At 29.9% G+C, this 22,371-nt stretch overlaps 3 protein-coding genes and 1 pseudogene across 7 annotated transcripts; 2 read left to right on the forward strand and 2 right to left on the reverse strand.

Annotated features, from left to right (window-relative positions):
- The first annotated feature begins 5,661 nt into the window (after window positions 1-5,661).
- LOC107910238 (protein PHOSPHATE-INDUCED 1) lies at window positions 5,662-6,810 on the forward strand. The gene has a single exon (XM_016838021.2). The coding sequence runs from the start codon at window positions 5,673-5,675 to the stop codon at window positions 6,723-6,725; it is 1,053 nt and encodes a 350-aa protein (XP_016693510.2). The 5' UTR covers window positions 5,662-5,672; the 3' UTR covers window positions 6,726-6,810.
- Window positions 6,811-8,857: 2,047 nt separating this feature from the next.
- LOC121212540 (protein PHOSPHATE-INDUCED 1-like) lies at window positions 8,858-10,292 on the forward strand (annotated as a pseudogene).
- Window positions 10,293-10,303: 11 nt separating this feature from the next.
- On the reverse strand, window positions 10,304-12,887 carry LOC121203086 (serine/threonine-protein kinase SAPK1). 5 transcript variants are annotated; one of them, XM_041085519.1, is made up of 9 exons: window positions 12,167-12,804; window positions 11,938-12,032; window positions 11,682-11,783; window positions 11,510-11,563; window positions 11,335-11,427; window positions 11,145-11,237; window positions 10,956-11,060; window positions 10,724-10,822; window positions 10,304-10,632 (listed from the first exon to the last, which is right to left on the reverse strand). In XM_041085519.1, the coding sequence occupies exons 1-9, from the start codon at window positions 12,276-12,278 to the stop codon at window positions 10,360-10,362; spliced, it is 1,026 nt and encodes a 341-aa protein (XP_040941453.1). In that variant the 5' UTR covers window positions 12,279-12,804; the 3' UTR covers window positions 10,304-10,359. The 5 variants fall into 5 exon arrangements, with proteins under 5 accessions (XP_040941453.1, XP_040941451.1, XP_040941444.1 ...); XM_041085517.1 differs by having other exon boundaries at window positions 11,938-11,992; window positions 12,159-12,799; XM_041085510.1 differs by having other exon boundaries at window positions 11,938-12,346; window positions 12,449-12,798.
- A 6,825-nt stretch (window positions 12,888-19,712) lies between these two features.
- LOC121212543 (uncharacterized) lies at window positions 19,713-20,536 on the reverse strand. Its single transcript, XM_041085521.1, has one exon. It carries the CDS (start codon window positions 20,495-20,497, stop codon window positions 19,949-19,951), a length of 549 nt encoding a protein of 182 aa, XP_040941455.1. The 5' UTR covers window positions 20,498-20,536; the 3' UTR covers window positions 19,713-19,948.
- Window positions 20,537-22,371: the final 1,835 nt, after the last annotated feature.

Here is a 22,371-nt window from a genome sequence, read left to right on the forward strand (position 1 = left end):
AAATTAAGCACACAAACATTCAAATTTTCATACGAGACTTTCACACATGCTCATTCACATATCATAAACATGGAAAATAATATTTAAAATATTTTTTACTCGGATTTATGGTCCCGAAACTACTATTTTGACTAGGGTCAAAATCGGACTATTACAGCGTGATTGAATCGTATAAGACACACAGCTAACACATGGGTGTGTGGTTTGGCCATTTGTCCCTTGTAACTTTAAAATTTAAAATAGAATGCCTAGATATTTTCATACGAGCAAAGAAAAAGGCGTATGTCTCAGCCGTGTGTGATGCACGACCTAGCAAATAGGCGTGTGACTTGGCCGTGTAACCCCTGCACCTTAATATTGCAAGTCAGTATGCTCACACGGCCTAGCACATGAGCGTGTGGCTGGCCGTGTGACCCAAGTTAGTATGCACCTAAGTTTGGACATGGGCTGGGACACGACCGTGTGCCCCTATTTCAGATGCCCACACGGCTTTGGAAAAATTTTCTGAATACTTGGTTTAGTCCTAATTTGTTTCTAACACATGTTTTGGGTCTCAAGGACTCATATAAGGGACTATATGATGTATTTACAATATATTTGTCAAATGATACATAATATTCGTAATTGAATTGAAAAGTTCAGTAATGCTCTATAACCCTATTTTGGTGACGAATAAGGGTTAGGGGTGTTACAGAGACAGTGTATGACCTCTCAATACCCGGATTGGTATTCCATCTACGAAAAAAAATTACATGTTAGAATAGTATCATTAGAAAAAATGTCAATTAATTGCTATAACAAGTTAAATTTTTATCACTTGTTCAGTAGTGGAAATACGTATGCTTGGTGCCTAACTGATGCCAAGAATGACATCCGATAAAGAGTCCATGACTGCAGTAATATAAGGCATCTGGCTATGTCTACAGTATTAGGCTTTGTCGTCCGACAAAGCTCACAATACGACATGGCCAGAACTGTGAAACCCCAACTATACGTGCAAATATTTTGCAAATATGTTAATAGGGGTAAATACATCAAATGAACCCTGTTCTTGTTCACATCCGACATCAGTACACCCCCTATAATATGCATAATGTACGCTCGAGTTGCACACATCACCTCCTGCTCAGTGGCATTAATTGATAAATGTTCAAAATTGGCTTTTAGCCATGAAAATCTCAAACCCATAAATTTGGACTCAGTATCGTTAGGCGAGATTCCTAGTAGGCTATAACAAATGGCAGTCAGCTCAACTATTATACTTATGCCCGTTACGGCACTCCCGTCAATTAGGAGCCCAAGTTGCAATGCAACATCCTCTAGAGTGAAAGTGCATTCCCCGCACGACAAATGAAAAGTGTGGGTCTCCGGGCGCCAACGCTCGACCAATATGGATATTAAATCATAACGCAAATCAAACGTCCGGATCAATGCTGCTGACCCGAATCCGACTAACTCCAAATATGGCATCAGTCATTCATTCGGAGGATATCCTAAACCATTCACCCAACCCCTCAATGTGCAGTATGAGCCTTGACACTATTAAATTACAGAAAATAGTTATAATAACATAATTTATTTCTGTAAATGACGTAAAACTTTTTTTAAGGGAACCCGTGATTAATAAATAACAATATATTATCATATTATTAATTATGTTTGATATGTGATCATCGTTCTTAACCAATGAACCCATTGCTATACCTGCAATTTCAAAACAAATTTCGACAATTAATTTCTAAGTTTGATGCATTTTAAATATTTATCAAAAGACCTAAATTTTATATATTACTTTTAATTACAAAAAAATACCAAACAATTTTGTCCACATCGTATTTTTTGATATACTACATTAATAAAATAAATATATCTTATAAATTCCAACTCAAACTCTAACTCAATGGCCCCATTCACAAATTCCATCTCAATGGTTTAATCTTTTACCTACATAAAAAAAAATTTATATAAAATAATAAAAATAATATGCTAATAAAAAAATATAACAAAAACATAACATAAACTATCTCAACATAATAAATATGAAAATTATTATTATTTTAAAATGATAATAAGTAAAATGCATTAGTTTAAAATATAATATATATAATAACATGCCAACTTAATTATTGTCAAAAAATATATATATATTTTTGCATAGGAGGATTCAAAAGAAATTTCATTTATAATATTTATAAAAAACATAAAATAAAATTTAAAAATATAAGTTATTATTCTTAATTATAAAATCTTAAAAATTTAGAATATGTAAACTATTATTCCTAATTTATCTCATAAATTCCAACTCAATGGCCCTATTCACAAATTCCATATCAATGGTCTCATCTTTTACCTACATAAAAAATAAAAATATATATATTAAAATAATCAAAATAACATACCAAATAAATACATAAAAAATAAATATAATCAACCTAAAATACACATAACAAATAAATTACATGAAAAAATAAAACATTCTTTATACATAACATAAATAAGCTTTTTTGCTTCAATAAACATTAAATATAACTTATGAGTGAATGAAAATATAAAATAAATACAAACATACCTTAATAGCTCTTTTTAACCAAATAATACCTTACAAAAATAAAATTAAAAATAAAATTCGAATTAATCAACAATAACAACAAAAACATTTTAACATTTATTTATAACAAAAAATAAATACTAAATAAAAAAATACCTTTTATAATTTTTTTAAACACCAAATCTTCCCTAAATAACAAATTCTCCTTTCCTTTTCTATTTATTTATTTTCCTTCTCTTTCTCATTTTCTTTTTTTCTTTCTTTTTCCCCTTCCCGCTCTTTTCTTTTTCTTCTTCTCTTCTTCAAAGATTTTTTTCTCTCTTCTGGCAAAAAATGGGACATTGGGACCTTATAATGGTCCCCAAACACACAACTCACGGGCTCAATTCTGACCTGTCCCATCGCTGACAAGCCATAGGCCGGTGCTGCCTATGGAAATGGCTTGATCGGGGTGTGCCGCCTCTGCAGTAGGCGTGACCAGGCAGTGCCGCCTCTCCAGCAGGCATGACCACTGCTGCTTAGTTGTGCTGTCCGATCTATGACAGCGGGCCGGGTTTTGTTCGAATATGGGTCGTATTTGACCCGTATTTCTTTAGGTGCCGCCTATTTAGTTGTCTTTACCATTTTTTTTAATTTTTTCAGTCAAATTTGTCAGAATTTGAGGGTGGTGCAGCCTATGCATCACTCTTCACTTGGTTGGATATACCATTTTGATACATAATCTATTTAACATGCCATTTCAATATATTTTTAAAAAAATTATAATATATAGGTAAAAAAACCCACAATTAAGGCTCCGTTTGTTTCACTGAAAATGACTTCCAAAAAATGATTTCTGGAAAATGATTTACTTTTCTGGAAAAGCTAGTATTTTTTGGTGTTTGGATGAATCTGTGTAAAATATTTTCTGTTGTTTGATAGATTTCTTAAAAATATTTTATAAAAGTTGTTTTCAATTAAACAAACATACATTTGAGATTTTCTTATTTTTTTCATTGTTTAATTGAATTTATTTTTATTTATAATTTTATATTTTACATTGTTTTTGCATATATTAAAAGTATTATGTTAAATTCAAATTCATTGCAACGTCATTTTTTAATTACATGATTACTAGGTGAGTATTTTTTATTTAAAAATGTGACATCAACAAATTTGACAAAAAAAATTAACGATGTCAACAATTGGACTTGATTTTCAAATTTGAAAAGTAAATGTACTAAATTCTTGAAAATAAAAGTATAAAGACTAAATTACAAATTTGTTAAGTGTACATAGACTTATGACATATTTTAACATTTATACTACAAAACATTTATTATTAATATATTTATAATTGTAATAAATATTTATTATAAAATATTAATATTGAATATTTTCAATAATATGTGAATAATATTATTTAAAATTATTATTTTTTAAAATTTATTATTAAAATAAAATTAAAATATTAAATAAATTATTAAAATAATAATTTATATTTATAATTTATTATATGACTAAATATAAATAATTAAATATGTATGTTTAATAATATTGAAAAATATAATATTTTAAATATTTTTAAAAATAAAAATAAAATTTATTATCAATATAATAATATTAAACTTTATTTAAGTTAATTTTTATATAAAAATAAAATTATTTATAAATGAATTCTTTTTTAGAAAATAACTTATGCTTTTAAAAATGATAAGTCATTTTATAGGAAAAATAACTTATTTTACCTTAATCTGTAAGTTATTTTCTGTTGATCAAACTATTTTCTATAAAATAAATATATAAAAATATAAAAAAATATTTTTCGTAAAATCGTTACATGTAAATAAACGAATCAAATCCTAATTCACTTAGTTGTCAACCCAAGGTGATGGATGAGTAATTAAAACCACTCTTAATAAGCTTGGTTTGAAAAAGGAATCTTTATGTCCCCATATAGCTTGCTTGAAATGGCTGGTGGACAGCTAAAAGTGCAATGTTTTGTCCACATCATGGATCCCATTCTTTGTGATTTAGCGAGTGGCTCACCATACAATCATCACACACAACCATGTCCAATGCCATCAATTACATTAAAAAGATAAATCTGAAAGCCACCTCCCCCAAGATGCTGGATTTCCAAAGTCTTGTGCCGCTAAAGTGAGCTCAAAAACACGTGAAAGTGGTTGAGGAACATTTGACATTAATATTTTTGTGTCATCCATAGGGTAATCTTGGGCAAGGTCGTTTATTACAGCTGTAACATATTTGTTGAATGTTGAATTTGTTCAAACTTTTAAACATAAAAGAGCAATATACAGCTAAACAAAACACCAGACAAAGTGATGAGCAAGCCGACATGAAAATTTAGTCAAAGATTTCGTGTAGTTTGATGATGAACAACATGGTTTGTTATATTGGATTATGGATTCTCAAGGATTCATGGTGGATGGAAAAGTTGAATGGCAAGGCAGTAGAAATTTATTACTTTTTACCATTTTAAAATTTGTAATTACAAGAACGATATTAATTAGCAAAATCCCCATCAGACAGTAATTGAGTATTTCGGGAGTCATAGGCAATATTTTTTATATGGCAGTTGGATGGTAAAACCACGTGATCAAAGGAATTTGCTTTAACAAATTTGAAAGATGCCTGCCTCGTGATTATTATTATTTTGGATAATGTTTAAATAAAGCTCGTATATTTAGGATTTTTTTTTTTGAAATAAACTGAATGAACCGTTAAGCAAAATTAATTTCTTAAAATAAGTAATGATCAATCGTTTTTTGTAATTAAAAACCAAAGGCAACGTTCACCTGCAAATTGGGTTTACAGAAACAGAGTTCTGGAAAATAGTGGAGAAAGTCTTGCGTTGGCTGGCTCTAGCTAACCCCCAGCTGTAACTCGGCTCTAGCTTGATCCAGCTAAGCCTAACTAATACTACTACTTCACGAGCCCTTTGTGCCTCCCTTTAAACTTGGTTTTTAAAAGAGCCTCAAGCGCGTATTCTCACGTGCCTATATCCCACTCTCGGAATTCCAGCTGGATCACTGCCAGCCTGTCTTGTCCACCCCTTTTGTTAATACAAATTACTTTATTTGTCTGTTTCTCTGAAGGTTCCTTAATTCACCTAATCCAATAAATGAACACTGTTTTGCTGGTATTTATATATACCCTTTTCCACCCTTCTATTCCCACAACTCAAAGCTCCAACCTTTCTCAGCTTAACAACAACAACAAAATGGCTTCTTTTATCACTCCAACTATCTTAAAAATATTCCTCATCATCTCTTTGTTTCAAATCTGTTTGGGTGTACGAAAGCTGAGTGAAGTGGTTGAGGAGCAGCCTCAGCTCTTGAAATACCACAACGGTCCTCTCCTTTCAGGCCCAATCACCGTCAATCTCATTTGGTACGGCAAGTTCAGGCCTTCCGAGAGGGCTATTATCTCTGATTTTGTCACCTCCCTCTCTTCTAACCCTTCTTCACCCTCCCTAAAAACCCAACCCACGGTGGCTCAGTGGTGGCGGACCACCGAGAAATACTACCATCTCGCCTCTAAGAAATCGTCTCTTTCCTTGTCTTTGGGGAAGCAGATCCTTGATGAACACTATTCGCTTGGCAAGTCTCTCAAGAAGAAACAAATTGTTGAGTTGGCCTCAAAGGGTGACCAAAAGTATGCTATTAATGTTGTTTTAACAGCATCTGATGTTGCTGTTGAAGGGTTTTGTATGAGCCGATGTGGGACTCATGGGTCTGCCTTGAGCTCCACCAAGGGTAAAAGGTCTTCCAAATTTGCTTACATTTGGGTTGGGAATGCTCAAACTCAGTGCCCTGGTCAATGTGCCTGGCCATTCCACCAACCTATCTATGGACCACAGTCCCCACCTTTGATTGCACCAAACAACAATGTGGGTGTGGATGGCATGGTCATCAACTTGGCTAGCCTCTTTGCGGGGACTGTTACCAACCCTTTTGGAAATGGTTACTACCAGGGCCCAGCTGAGGCGCCATTGGAAGCTTCATCAGCATGTCCTGGAATATACGGCAAAGGGGCTTATCCAGGCTATGCTGGAAACCTACTTGTAGACCCTTCAACTGGTGCTAGCTACAATGCTCATGGTGAGAATGGAAGGAAATACTTGCTTCCTGCTTTGTATGATCCTGCTACATCATCTTGCTCAACCTTGGTCTGAGAGTGACAACAACCTTAACCATTCTTTTATTTGTTAATTTATTAATAACATCAGCAAACTCTTTGGTTTGCTTTTTTACTTTTAATATCCATTTCTTATTTACTTTTTATTGAATTATATCTTACAAACATTCTTTATAATAAATGATGAACATGGAAGTGAAAATTGCTGAGAAGGCATGTAACCAGAACCATAGGATGTCAGAGACATTCATTACTGCCCCTTACTCATTATATTCTTTATTTTTTAAAACAACAATTCAAATTTATTTATTAGATCAACATTATATGAATTAATTAAATTTTAATATTTAAAATTGAAGTAATATAAATTTTACTTTTTAAAGATAATAATATTAACTTTTTATTCATTTAACAAAATGTCTTTTACTAAAATTACAATCTTTATTTACTCAAATATTTTATTTTAATAAAATTAAACCTCTTATTTATAAATATGATAAATCCTATAAATAATATTAATAAAAATTTAAAATGAAAAAATCTCTAATATAATGAAAAATAGAAGGTATAAAAGTTAGTTCAATAGATTTTCCAAACTTGTACTTTTATATATACTAATTTCTAATATCACATGTGTTGTATGTGGCATGTGATGTTACACGTTTAATTTTTAATTAATTTTTCGATAATATATTTTAATTATTGTAATAATTTTATATTTCATTAATTGAATTGTTAAATAAAATTAAAATATATTAACTTATTTAACATCTCAAATATAATAAAAATAAATTTTTAAATAATATATTAAAAGATTGATATTTTGTAGATCAATAATTTTTTTAATAATATTAAAAAAAATTCCAATCATAGTTAAAACATTTGTACTATTCTCAACATACAATATAATTTTACTTCGAGTAATTTTTATTTAAAACAATAACTAATAAATGTTATTAAAATATATTAATTTTGATAATTAAAGTATAGTACTAATAAAGAATTCCTATTAGTAAAGCATTTGTACAAACAATGAAAAATTGATATAATGTAAAATAAACTCTTCGCTATTCAATTTTTGCTTCTATTTTTTTCTTAATACTTAATAAATTGACTATAATAATTTGTTAATAATATATAATTATTATGTAGTAAAAAATAATATCAAGTAAAAATCTTTTTTAAATGATTTTAATTGCAAAAACTTTTCTACGTAAACTATAATTAGTTTAACTATACTTTTTGAGTAATATTATGTAAATTAAGTTATAGTTATTTTTAAATGTGTAATTATAAAAAATTTTATTTTGCATTAAATTTTTTAATTAACTTTAAATTAAATATTATAATTATTTTTAAAAGCGAATTTAATAATATGATAGAAAATAAATAGTATTTTCATTGGTATAAAAGTTTTTTTTTCCAAACTCTACTTTTATATATTTTACTAGTTAGAAATGTCACATGTGTTATATATGATTTTATGAGTTTAATATTTAATCAAATTTTTAAATACTAAATTTTTATTGCGGTATTTAATGTAAAATAATACTTCTTATTTGAATTATTGAATATAATTAAAATATATTAATTTTTTAATTCAAATATTATAATAGAAAATTTTCATATCATAATTAAAAGCATAATATATTCAGTGATTAATGCAAAGTAACATTATTTAAAATAACAACTATTTAACATAATTAACTTTAATATCAACAGGGGTGGAGCCAATGGCTGGCAGCGGCCTAAAATGAAAATTTTCAATTTTAGTGTCTTTATATTTATAAAATTTTAAATTAGTATATGGTAAAAATTATATTTCGAGCTCAAAAGTAAAAAAAAAAGAATTAATACTTTAAAAATTATAAAAATATAATATATTAACCAACAAACTGATAGGAAAAATACTCCACAAATGTAAATATATGTTGAAGCAACATAAAGCATAACAAATAAAAAAACTGAAAAGCACCAATGTCAATACATATATTGAAACTAAAATCCATATATTACAATTTTATCTGTACAACTCAAATTTAAATAATAAAAATCCAATACCTCAAATTTAACCAACAAATCAATAGGAAAAATACTAAAAATGTTAAAACATTTGAATTTAATATGTTAAAATTTTGATTCGAAATTTACAACTTAATTCAAGTCTGATCAAATATTTATTTTTAAACTCCAGCTAAATTTGAGTTTGAGCTTGATTTATCCATTTTTATACCACAATGTGGTTTACACCTAATTAATTGAGAGTCAGTTCTCTTGCTTTACACCACCCTTAGCTGGCCTTACATTGTTGTTAAACACATTGGTTGGGTTGAAGTTGAAGTTGAAATTGAGAGCAAGAAACGCGTCATTTTGGCTGGCATCGAATCGAATCTCACTCCTCCACTTCTTTACCTTCTTCTTTATTCTTCGCCTTTTTCCTACCACTTTCTACTTTCAACCCCCAAGAAAAACCCTGCTATATAACTATGTCCCATCATCCCAAATCCCACAAGACACATTCTCTTTTAGAGTTTTCTCATCACTTAATCAAATTCATCCATGGCTTCTTTTGCTACTTCCAATATTGTTGTTCTGTGTTTTGTTGTGTTAGTCTCTTGGATTCATTTCAATGCAGAAGCGAGGAGGCTTGGTGGGTCTGTCCCTGAGTCGGATCAAACCCAGCAGCCATTGCTGTTCTAATACCACAATGGCCCTCTTCTAACTAGCAACATCTCTGTTAATCTCATTTGGTATGGAAATTTCAAGCCTTCTCAACGTGCCATTGTGTCCGATTTCATCAATTCCCTCGCCTCTTCTAAGCTTGTTTCACCTCAACCCTCGGTTGCTACATGGTGGAAAGCCATGGATAAATACTATCACCTCACCAACAAATCTTCTTCCCTTGTCATTTCCTTGGGTTCACAAATCCTCAATGAGAGCTACTTTTTGGGGAAATCACTAACAAATGAACAAATCCTGCAATTAGCATCAAAGGGTTCTCAGAGAAACCCCATCAATGTTGTCTTGACATCAGTTGATGTTGCTGTTGAAGGGTTCTGCTCCAGCAAGTGTGGAACCCATGGTTCTGATTTTGGTTCCAAGTTGGCTTATATTTAGGTAGGTAACTCGGAGACACAGTGCCCAGGTCGATGCGTTTGGCCATTCCACCAACCCATCTACAGACCACAAAACCCATCATTGGTTGCACCCAACAATGATGTGGGTCTGGAAGGGATGGTTATCAACCTAGCTACCCTCTTGGCTGGGACTGTCACCAACCTATTTGGAAATGGATACTATCAAGGTCCAAAAGAAGCACCACTGGAGGCTGCTTCCGCTTGCCCTGGGATTTATGGGAAAGGGGCTTATCCAGGCTATGCTGGGGACCTTCCAGTCGACGTTACAACCGGAGCTAGCTACAATACACATGGTGTCAATGGAAGAAAGTACCTTCTTCCAGCCCTGTTCGACTCTTCAACTTCAACTTGTGCCACTCTAGCTTAAAACAAATATTATTCATCTCAACATGCCAGTCCCTAGTAATTTATTGTACCATTCCATTTATTCTTTTTACGTTACGGTTGAATAGAGATTCAATTATTCATTGACAAAGGATTTCACAGAAACTTCTTTAGTATAACAATGAGAGATCACATTTGTTTAGTTTTAGTTCATAGTGGGCACACAAAATCACCACTTGTATCTACATCAAGATCTGTATCAGCATCCAAATCATCAAGACCCATGCTTCCTCTCATGGAAAATTCCCCAACCTTGGGGACCTCAGTCGTTTTCATGGCCTCCTGTATTATAAACTGTACCTCTTCCATGGTCTGTGAAGGGTTATTTACATCTTGGCTTTGCCAACTTCCACCTTCCATCAGTTCAATTGGCAAGTTCTTTAAGAACCAAGGGTGGCTTCTAATTTCTGGTATAGTTATTCTCTGCACCAACAAGTACGAGCATAAACTATTCAAGAAAACAAATATGAATGATAGGCCAAATTAGCCAGCAATTAGCTTTCTTATGCATTACCATTTCAGGATTAGCCACAAATATCCGAGATAAAAGATGTTTGCACTCCACGGAAACTCTAACATTATTCGGAATCGAGTAGTGAGCACTGAGTATTCGCTGTCATAAACAATATTAACTTAGTTAGAACCTCCGTTGTGAGTTTAGGAAAGCTTCACATAATTGCATTGATTTCAGATAATATCTATTTTCAAAGAGAAAATGGAGCTGAAAACTTGTATAAAACACTGACCCCAATTGTATTTTTGAAGTTTTTGGGATCATTAGGATCTTCAAAGGGATATGCCCCAACTAGCATAACAAACAAGGTGACTCCACAAGACCAAACATCTGCAATCTATAGATAACTGTGGGATGTTATTTGGAGAAAGAATATGTATATGTATATGTATATGTTTATGTATGTATATACTAATATTACCTCGCCATCATATTCTTTCTTAGAGAGAACCTCGGGGGCTATATAAGCCGGTGTTCCTATAGTAGATTTTGGTTGAGAATGTAACACAGATGACTACAAAATTAGGGGGTGGAAATAGTTAAGTAATCGAAGTGTCAAAAGCTCAACTTTGTCTGCAAAAATGTGGATTAGGTGAGTTCAATCGTATCACCTTTGAGTATCCGAAATCACATATTTTGACACGCGGTGCGGTGCTACCATTGAGGAGAGTGTTTTCAAGCTTAAGATCTCTGTGACATATTTGCTAAAACAAAAATTCCCATAAACAAAATCAGCACTGCAACATTTGAAGAACTAGAAAAGTTTAGAATGCCAAAGTTTCATACCATGGAATGACAGTAACTGACTCCTGATATCAATTGCTGAAAGAAAAACCTTGCCTGTTAAAATCTCCCATGGAAGATTTAGATATGAGAAAATTGTATTATGCAATAGAATAGAGTACAATACACTCTTTCACTATGCTTTTTTGGACTATGGGTATTTTAGAATATTTACCTCATCTTCACTAAATCTACCAGCACTGCAGATGCGCTCAAAGAGCTCTCCACCTGCAGCATACTCCATGACTATGGCTAGATGTGTAGGTGTAAGAAGAACCTGCAAGAGCAATGTATCAAAAAGAAAGTTAACCCAAAAATAAGTCAGGATAAAACACAGAGCCCTAACCTATCTTCATTAAACATAATGGAGCAAAGCTAAGCCAAACAAGAACAAGACAAAAAAGGATCATAGATTATAAAAGAGTACCAACCTCTTTGAATCTAACAATATTGGGATGTTTTAATGATCTATGATTCATGATTTCCCTTTGCACATGTTCATCAATCAGCAACAAAAAAAAAACCCCTTTAAGCAACAAACCCATATAAAAAAAAAGGATAATGATAGATAATCGGATTGGAACAAGAAAAGAAAAAGTTGGAAAAAAAGATTTAATAAGATGTAAGAAACAAGGTATAGATAAGACAAGACCTTGTGGCCTCTCTCAATGAACTTAATAGAAAAGAGTTCTTTTGTCCATCTATCTCTAACAAGCTTGGCCACACAAAAATTCCCAGATCCTATATCTTTCACAATCTCATAACGCTCCATAGTTTTTCTTTTTTGTCAAAAGTACTCCCACTGCAAGTCTTTGATGTCTTCTTCTCTTTATTATGTCTCTGGAAAAACAACAGTGTAAAAAAAAAAAAAAGGAAGCACAAGAAGTCCAGCACTTAGGTGTGCTTTTTATTCAAAGTTAGTTGCGACTGAGAAGTGACAACCATCATCGTCTAAAATCTGGAAGCCTCATTTCTTTCACTGCAAAGGGAACACGTGTACAGAATGATGGAGCTTCCATTCATTGGAACATAAATGTTAAAAGAAAAAAGACAAGTGCACTAGGGAATCACAAAGCTTTAGAAACTAAAATGAGGTATGGAATTTACAGTTCTGATAAATAAGGACAATAAAGACCAAGGAAGGTGGTGTGGGTATGGGCTGAAAATCGCTTTGGTGGTTTTACAGCACAAGTATTAGGTCAAATCATGGAAGATATATTCATTCAAGGAGTGGGTATTTCATGACATCAGATGAATGAATAATCAGTCATGTTCTTATTTTCTTTGGGTTTATCTTGTAAGGTATTTTGAAATTATAGAAAAAAAAAGTAGTACTATTATTTTATTTGATATGATTGGAGGGGAATCGGATGAAAAATATAGCCTCAAATTTGTTTATTTGCTCAATGATTGTAGGATGGAGTTGAAATTGCCATCAGATTTGACATGCCTTTTCACCAAACTAAGAATACCATATTGAGGGTTAAAATTCTTTGAAGACCGAAACAGTTTTTTTTTTCATTATTGTTAATTGTTTTAGTAGAAGAATTTTGAAGAAAATACAATATGCACCTGAAAAAATTGATATTAAATGAATTATTAAAATAAAATATATTAGTGAATTGATATTTAGTTAAATTGCTATCCGCATGGTTGTACATGGATTTGGGCACACTTAAATATGTTTTATTTTTTTATTTAAGGGTTAAAAAATGATTATGAGTAATTTTAAATATTGTATTAAAAATATTAGTATTAATCTTGACACACATGTTGCCTTGGGTTAATTAGTTTTTAAGTCAAATTATAAAGTAAATATGTGAAGGTTAAAATATACTTCAAGTCCAAATCCTCTTTGTATATTTGAAATTTAGTCCTTATTTATTCTTTAAAATGTAATCTCTCTACACTTTAGATTAAAAAAAAAAAGACAATCAAGTATAGTTGATAGCACTATTACTTTTTTATTATTAAAATTGTTAATGTAACATTTTGAAATTAATAAAAAAATAATTTGTAAAGACCTAAATGTAAAAAAGAATTTTAACGGCGTTAACAATTAAAAACTCACTTTACAATTTTAATCAGAATAAAGTATTTAGACTAACCAATGATATTGTAAAACTTGAGGTACCAAATTATGTTAAAAATTAGATCTGAAAATTGAGTGTACTATAGGGACCAAAACTAAAATTTGACCAATATTATATAATCTAAAAAACAAAAGATTGGTACACATGCCACATAAGGAATGCCCATGACATTCTTTTTATATATAGTAGTTTAGATTAAAGAAATCCCAAATGTGAGCATAGTAGAGAGATCAAGATAACAATTTAACTGCTTTCTTACAATGATCATGTAGACAAGACTTTAGAGTATATTGGATTTTGTCATGCCCGCTGTGTGGGTGAAAATTTTATATTAAAATATGTTCTTTTAAAATTTGTTCAATAATGTGTAACACCCTGAAAATTTCTATAGTAAGATATTATCCTTAATATAATAAAATAAGGAAAAAAAGTGACAAGAAGAGGAAAATTGAGTTATGTCACTGGGAAGTATATTATGACATATTGATTTAAGAAAGGACTAAATTGTAAAAGTGAAAAAAGTTTTGTGGCCCAAGAGTAAATACTCAAAATTTGAGGGATTAAAGTATAAATATGAAAAGTTGAAGGACTAATAGTGCAAATATTTTAAGGGTGGAATGATCTAGAAACCAAGGAAAATTGATGAATAAGGACCAAATTGAATAGGTGAAGAATTATGAGGGATTAAATTGTAATTTTACCAAATTAAGTGATGACTCAAGAATGAAATTTTAACGGATCACTAAGGGCAAAATGGTCAATTGGAAGAGAGAGAAATCTAGAAAGTAATGATGGTGTTGGTGATATTTTATAGTTATTCAATTAGATAATTATTATTTATTTAATATTTTAATAAGATATTTTATTATTTTATTATTTTATTTAGTCTATATATATATGTGTGTGTGTGGAAAAAACAACAACACACACACCATCCATTATCTTTCCCATGCAAACTAACGTGGGAAGAAGAGAGAAAGAAAGAAAGTTTTACTTTCTTTACAATTTGGTCCTTTCACCAAAAATTTACCATTTTCACTTAGAAATCAAAAGAATTTTCATAGCCATCAAGAGAGAAAGATCACAAGGAGACTATGGAGAGCTAGAATATTAAGTTAGATTCAAGAAATAGAAGCTGGAGGAGAGAGAAAATCAAGTTAAAGATTGAAATTAATGGAACAAGGTAAGAACATCAATATTTCAATACATTTTTAAGATTAATATTATTGAAAAAGCGTGGAATTGATGTTAATGTAGAGTTTTCTTATATATGGTCTTATGTTCTTGATATGTTAGTGAAGAGAAAATAAGAGAAAGTAATGAGAAATAGTGTAGAGAAAGAAAATAAGGGTGTTATAAACATGGTAAATAAACATCTTGAACTAAAACAGTTTTGGACAGCAACAGTAGGTTAATTTTGAAAAATCACCATAAATTGTGAAAATCTAATTAGAGGATGAAAAAAATATGGAATTAAATCTTATTGAGTCTAGTTTTTTTTATAGAATAAACGGTGTAAGCAATGAAATCATGAATTGTGAGATATAATAAATTTAGTGAGACAAGTTCAGAATGATTTCGGGTTCCCTTGTTCTGAATTTGGAAAATCATAAAAAATTAGATAAAAATAATTAGGTTCTTAAATTTATATGTTTAAAATCCTGAATGAGTCTGTTTTCAATATAAGCAAACTAGAATATCATCCGAATTCTTTACAATTAGATAATTAATTTTTAGTAAAGAAGGGTCGAAACTGTCAAACAGCAGAACAAGGGTGAATTTAAAGAATAAACTGTACTTATTGGCTGAACCAAAAATTATGAAAATTTTATGGTAATAATATACGTAAGTATAGTTTTATATAAAATTATCTGATTTTAATTTCGAGTTCTGAAGCTCAAGATATAAATAATTTAGTAATTATGACGCAAATGGACAGTTTTGAATATACATATAAGTAAATAGTGAAATTATTGATAATGTTACTTATAGCATGTTATATAAATAAAGGATGTGGAATGGAGAGGACGAGGAGGAAAATATGTATGAATATTCAGCTAGTATGGTTAATTTGCATGTTTTAGGCTCAGGGACTAAATTGAATAAAAGAAAAATTTTATGGGCAATTTTGTAAAAATGTTAGAAATGACCAATTTGCATGAAATGGATTATTTTATTATTTGAAACTACAAAATTGAATGAAATTATTAATTTAGTTCAAGATCGGGAAAAAAACATATTTTAAGGATTAAATTGAAAAGTGTTGAAATTATGAAAAATTCTGATATTTTATAGAATTCATGAGTTGTTATCAATTTGTATGAGAATAACGGCTGGAAATAAGGATTAAATTGCAAGAATTTTATTTTTTTTGATCCTAAGGATGAAATCGTCATTAATTAAAAGTTTAGGGGTAAAATGGTAATTTTGTTTAGAGCATTAATTGAATGTATTAGAACATGAAATAAATAAAAATGACGATCAAATTTATTTATAAAGATCTGGATGACTTGAATACGAGAATTGAACATGGAAAAGAAAAGATACCGGATTAATGAAATTATAAACATGAACAAACAACGAGGTAAGTTAGTGTAACTCGAATTGTATATTTTAAATGCATGAAATATCAATATAATGAATTACCTGATTTATGTTTATGAAGAAATGACAAGAGAATGATATTTATCATGACATGTAAATATGCGATTATTTTGATAAGTTAATACAAGGAAATTAAGTATATTGAGACGAGTAATAAATTCAAGTAAAACATGTTGAGAAAAAAAATAAGTACGTTTAAGGGACAATATGTTTGATTTTAATTGGTTCCAAATATGAACGTTAAATAAAATAAAATATCTGATAAATAAATCGATAACTTCGGTAATGCTCCTTAACTCTATTTCGGTGACGGATACGGGTTAGGGGCGTTACATAATGAATGTAGGTGGAGTACTAATAATGTTGTACTTTAATGCTATTAGACATATATTCGATCCCTAAATTTATAATTTGTTTTATGTAAAAATAATATAAAAGTATGAAAAGATAGAAGTGTTATTATAATAATATTAATTATAATTTAAAAAAGAGATATATCTATAATTTGTTATTGAATTAGTGACCCGATTAAGGATGACGTCAACACAATAAAATACCTAAACATAAGTATTAAATTAGATATATGGATTTTATATATATTTTTCTATTTAAAATAAATAAAAATTAAAAAAAAAAGAATACCACGTGACAAGTAATGGGAATAAAGAGAAAGAAATTCTGGATAGCTTTCAAAAGATCTATACTATATTTATGGGTCCTTCTTTATAGTAATAAAATTATGTAGTAGGAAAGCAAAAGGGAGGCATGATATTCTTCCATCCCAAAAAGTTGCCCCTCCATCAATGGAGTTGTCGAATTATGAGCAAAAAAGATTTTAAGATTCATTTTTCTTGAGTATTTTTTTTATGTTTATTTTACGATTTATATTTAGGGTTTGTGTTTATCCTTTTTAATAATGTTGTCTCCAATATTTTAATTTTCGTTCTCTCTTTAAGAGTGTAATGTGTCTTACCATTGTATCAAATCACTTATTGATAAATTTTGAGCGTGTACTTTTTATCATATAAAATTTATATACAAGTTAATTAGTTAGTTAAATGGAATAAACTAGTTAATTAATTATTGTGTAAATTTTGATGAAAATTAAAAATTTAAAAAATTATGATATGATAATTAATATTGTTAATTTGTTATATTTTAATCACTAAACTTGCAATTTACCCTTAATTATTTGTAACTTAGTAAAAATATTGGCGGTGGAAGTGCAACCATCGAGTGGGCAACCACGGTTGGCTGACCAATCACTTGACTTGTTCCAAGGTAGGTCGAGTTTGCACTGGTAAAGTTTTATGTGTTGGGTTCAGGTCCAACCCAAATTCAAAATAATCTAATAATTGTTTTTATTTAAATAAAGACTTAATGTATAGTTTAATATTTGAGTTCGACATTTCTTTGAATATGGTATTTATATTATTATTTTTATCTAATGTGATACTTGAATGTGATAAAAGTTACATATTTTGGTACCTTAAAGATAATGATGTTAATTTTTTAGTGTTTAATTATGTTTTAAGGTTGAGTATAATTAGGCTTAAATCCGTCATAATTTTGTTAATAGACATGAATTTGTTTAAATTTGTATTCAAATTTTCAAATACATTCCGATAAATATAATATAAATTAATTTTTAGGGTTGATTTAATGAATGCTAATTACTAATATTATTAGTTAATTATGAAGTTTTATCAAACTAACTTTAAAACACGAATTAAACACTGTTATATTTAGATACTAATTAAAATGTATAATTTTTATCAAATACCATATGAGACAAAAAAAAAAATCACATTAAAGAAAAGTGTTAAACTCAAGTAAATCAATATAAAATATTTTTTTTATTTAATATTGTTTTGAATTGTAAATTGAACCCCTAAACTGAATTTAGGCTGAAATTAAACTAGATAGTCTGGAAAAGAAAATAAAACATAGTTGAAGGATATTTTAAAAAATAATTAAATGTTGTGTAATTTACTTGTATGTAATGTTACGAAAGTTAAAAAAATGTTGTAACTTTTTCATTCATTTTAAGAGTGATTTGATAATTTAAAGAATAAAAATTAAAATAATTTTATTTATAAAGTTGCTAAATCAAATAAAACAATGGAGTGTTGAACAGATATAGTTGATGTTAGTCATGCAGTTTATGCATAAATATTTGTTTGAATTAACAAATTAAAACCCGACTTATACAAGAACAAGTCAAATTTCCTTTTTCAAATTACTATTTGCGTTTGCAATGAAATTGCTAAAATACATCCAGCTGAAATGGCGTCCCTCTTTCTACCCAAAATTTAGATTATCATCTTGGTTTGTTTTTAGGTGCAAATTAAGTTTTTGTTCCACATAATTATTATTATTATAGTAAAGAAAAAAAGAATATGTGTTTAAGTATAATTAATTTTTTTTTAGATTGAATTTTAGTTCAATTAATATTAATGTTGTTGTCAGTGCAAGAAAATATGGGTTTGAGTACGTTATTAAAGCTTATTATCCTTCTATAATTAAAAGTTAGAGAGGGAATATCCTTAATTCTAAGTATTGTGTAAAAAAAATATATGATAAAAAACCCCTAATGAAATTATTGTTCAAAAAATATTTTTTTAAATTTAAAAATTGCATATAAGTAAAAGTAACATTAGAAAACATGCAAACGACTTCCTTCCATGACTTTAATTCCTGCTCTCTTTTTTTTTTTATATAGGTTATGAAAAATATTATTTGATAATTAATTAAAATAAAACTTTAACCACTCTTTTCCTGTTTAATATTACGTTTTATTTATAAAATATTTAGAAAGAAAAACCTAAACAAAAGATGGGATAGAATCAACGATATCATACCAATACTTGGTCCAAACTAATCCATCAAAACATCTGATTGCAGTAATAAATTACTAAGTCAAATAAGATGTGTCAATCGCACCAAATTACGAATAGTATCTCAGAAGTGATATTCTGAAACTTGTAGCTTACCACATATATATATATATATATTAAAGTTGCAATCAGAATTATTCCGTGTTTTGCAATGAAAATCATCCTAGAGGGACGACTTCTGTGCCAAAAATAAAAAATTTAGAGTAAATTGGTGGTGGAGAGCAGGAAGCAAAGTATTTTAAAATACAATGTTGAAGAATCTGAGCATAAGCGATTTTGAAGTTTGAAGTCATGGTCATGGAAATTGCAACCTGTGGAATATATATGAGAAAAGTTTTAGGCGGGTTTAAAGCCTTGAAATGGTAGCAATTCATATAGGAAGTTGCTAAGAACTTGGGGGAGTTAAGACTCCAAACATGGAGTACGTTAGTAGATGTCAAATTAGGCTTTCCTTGTTTTGATTTTGAAAAAGTAATGCCTCCTTCCTTATGAATCATAATTCAAACTACGTATATATACAAGGAAGCATTGAATTTTGGTTAAACCAAGAAACTTCCTGGATATGGGACCAGACATCATCCCACAGATTCATCAGTTTTAAGGTTTTTGCCGTATATCTGGAACTTTTGTCCTTTTTATTACAATATAAAAAACACGATCAACCCACATGACATGTCCATTAAAAGAATAAAATAATTTCGTACAATACAAAGCTTCTCCAAGTACATGTACATATCTGCAACTTTCTCTTCTGTAGTTTTACAAATTAGATCAATCAAAAACTAATCGAATTCTAATCTACGTCAAAATGGAGCATAACAAACACCGCCATTAATGAACCCTAGTTTTTAAAAGCTCTCCTCCTTCCTCTTTGTATTTCTTGGAAGGAGCAACTTTGAGAAAAACCCAGTTCTGTCGCTTCTCAATCTGGAAGAAAAAGCCACTGACCTGCTCTTTGTTAGTATGTTTTTCCCACTGAAAAACAAGGAAAAACTATCCTTTCCTCCCGTAGGAAAAGGGTAACGATGCATGGGAGAGGAGTAAGAAGAAGCTGAAGAAGAAGAAGAATAAGATGACAAGGAAGAAGAACAAGAAGAGGCAATCGTGGTAATTGTGGTGGTAGAACCCGAGCTCGAACTAGCTGATAACTGCAATAGTTTCTCTCGTAAACAAAGTGAACAAACGCCTGGGGATTGCCTGTGCTTTGGGTGTTTTTTGCAGGCTTTATCATTTAGCTTAGATCTTCCACCCGCAACAACAACAGCATCTTTCTTTGATGACATTCTCAAGTTCGCCATTAGGGCTTTGCTTCGTAGCATTTTTGGTTGTTCCCGCCTTTGAGGGCTGTAAGAAGGGTATTTAAAAGCTTTGTGGGGTGCATTTCCAAGAGACTTCATGGGAGGTTTCCTTTTGGCCTTTGTGTATTTTCCTTTTCAATTTCTCGCTTTTTGACTGTTTTTTTTTTCAATTTTGTGATGTGTTATATAAAGTGTTGGAAAAGTTGGATGAACGGATCTGATTGAATGAAAGTTGGATGGGTTCCACTTGATTGTAGAATTGACGGTCGTGATTGTTTGCGTAAAAAACGATGCTTTAATGTGATGGCGGGCGTAGAAAATGAAGACATAGTCTTGAGAAGAAAAGGAAGTGGGCGTGATCAAAACGGTGGGAAATTTTGCGCCGTATTAAGTTGGGAAAAAAAGGGTCTAATTCTACTTTCAGTCCCTGTATCCTTACCTTTTGGAATTTAGTCTTTCTATTTTTATTTCTAAAAATTTATCTAACAATTGAAGCTCAAAAGCTTAAATTGGCTGATGTGGAATTTGAACAAATTGCCCACATGATTAATCCAAATTTGTGTGGAAGCCATATACATACAAAAGAAAAAACCTTCACTCTGTTTATTTGAAACAATATTGAAGAATCTTTCAAACTGAAATTTAAATTTATAAACCTTACAACCTTTTATTTGAAATTTTGTTTTTGCTAATCCACATGAGCCAATATTTATATTTAAAACATAACACATAATTCAATTTAAGAGAAATCTTTTTGAGGTTATCAGTTATTAAATCAAAAGAATAAAGAGGTTCATATCATGAGATTAAAAGTTACAGGGACTACGAGCAAATTGTACCAAACAAAACTTTTTTTGACAATTATATCAAAAAAAAATCTTACGTAGACTCCATAGAATTTTGCCACGTAATATTCCAAGATAAAATTTTTTCTAATGACTTGCTAAAAAGGAGCAATAAAATTATTGGACAGTCTTTTATTCACACGTCAGCAAAGCATTTTTTCTAATTGCCTTGCTGCTTGGGGCTATTTTCATTTACGTTTGACAATTGTTATGTATCACACCCGGTCAAAAGTGGTTATTTATCCGGTCCAAATTGGATCATATACTCTTTTATATATATATATATATATATATTTGTAATTCAAGTTGGATTTGATTTCGATTACTTCTTATTTAATACAAACTATTTTTCTAATTCAATCTATTTATAAAAGTTAACTTTATTATACCATATGATATATGAAATTTACATTTTTAAAAATTTAGTATCTAAGTTTTTTTTATTCAGTTGATAAAGTTTTTTTTTCAATGTAGTATATGAAGTTGAAACTTTTTCTTAATTTGGTACTTAAACTTTATTTTGATCCAATTTGGTATCTAAACTTGTCAAATGTTATACAAATTATCTCAAAACACTAATGGTGTTAGTTTTTATGAAGGGATAAAAATAGCTAATGTATGAACGACATTTGATAGATAACATGAAATTTAATGGCAGGAATTGAGAGGGATGGGTTTTTTTTTATCCCCAGTAATATTAAATAATTAAAATTTTTTAAAGTATAACTTTGGCCATAGTAGCCAAAGTAGAATACATTTTGATATAGTTAGAAAAAAATCGATTTCAGGCTAAAAAAGTAAGAGATTTGTCAGTTTGGACGAAAAAAGTTAAGAAAATAATAATAATATAATGATAACATGCTTTTTTTTACCCAAAAGGGGCATTTGGACGACCAATCAAATCAGCATATGTAACACTTTATACCCGACCCAGTCGTCGGGTCTGGGTACCAAACGTCACAATTAATCCGAGTTACTTAACAATAATTCTAACGAGTAACTTAACAACAATTCTAACATGATATATTTACAACTTAATAACGCCAAAATTAGTCCAAATTTACCACATAACTTTACTCTAATCTCTTTAGTTATCAACTTGTTTCAGAATATTATTAGAAATAAACT

Source organism: Gossypium hirsutum, chromosome A02 (genome assembly GCF_007990345.1).
Source record: "Gossypium hirsutum isolate 1008001.06 chromosome A02, Gossypium_hirsutum_v2.1, whole genome shotgun sequence".
Lineage (NCBI taxonomy): Eukaryota > Viridiplantae > Streptophyta > Magnoliopsida > Malvales > Malvaceae > Gossypium > Gossypium hirsutum.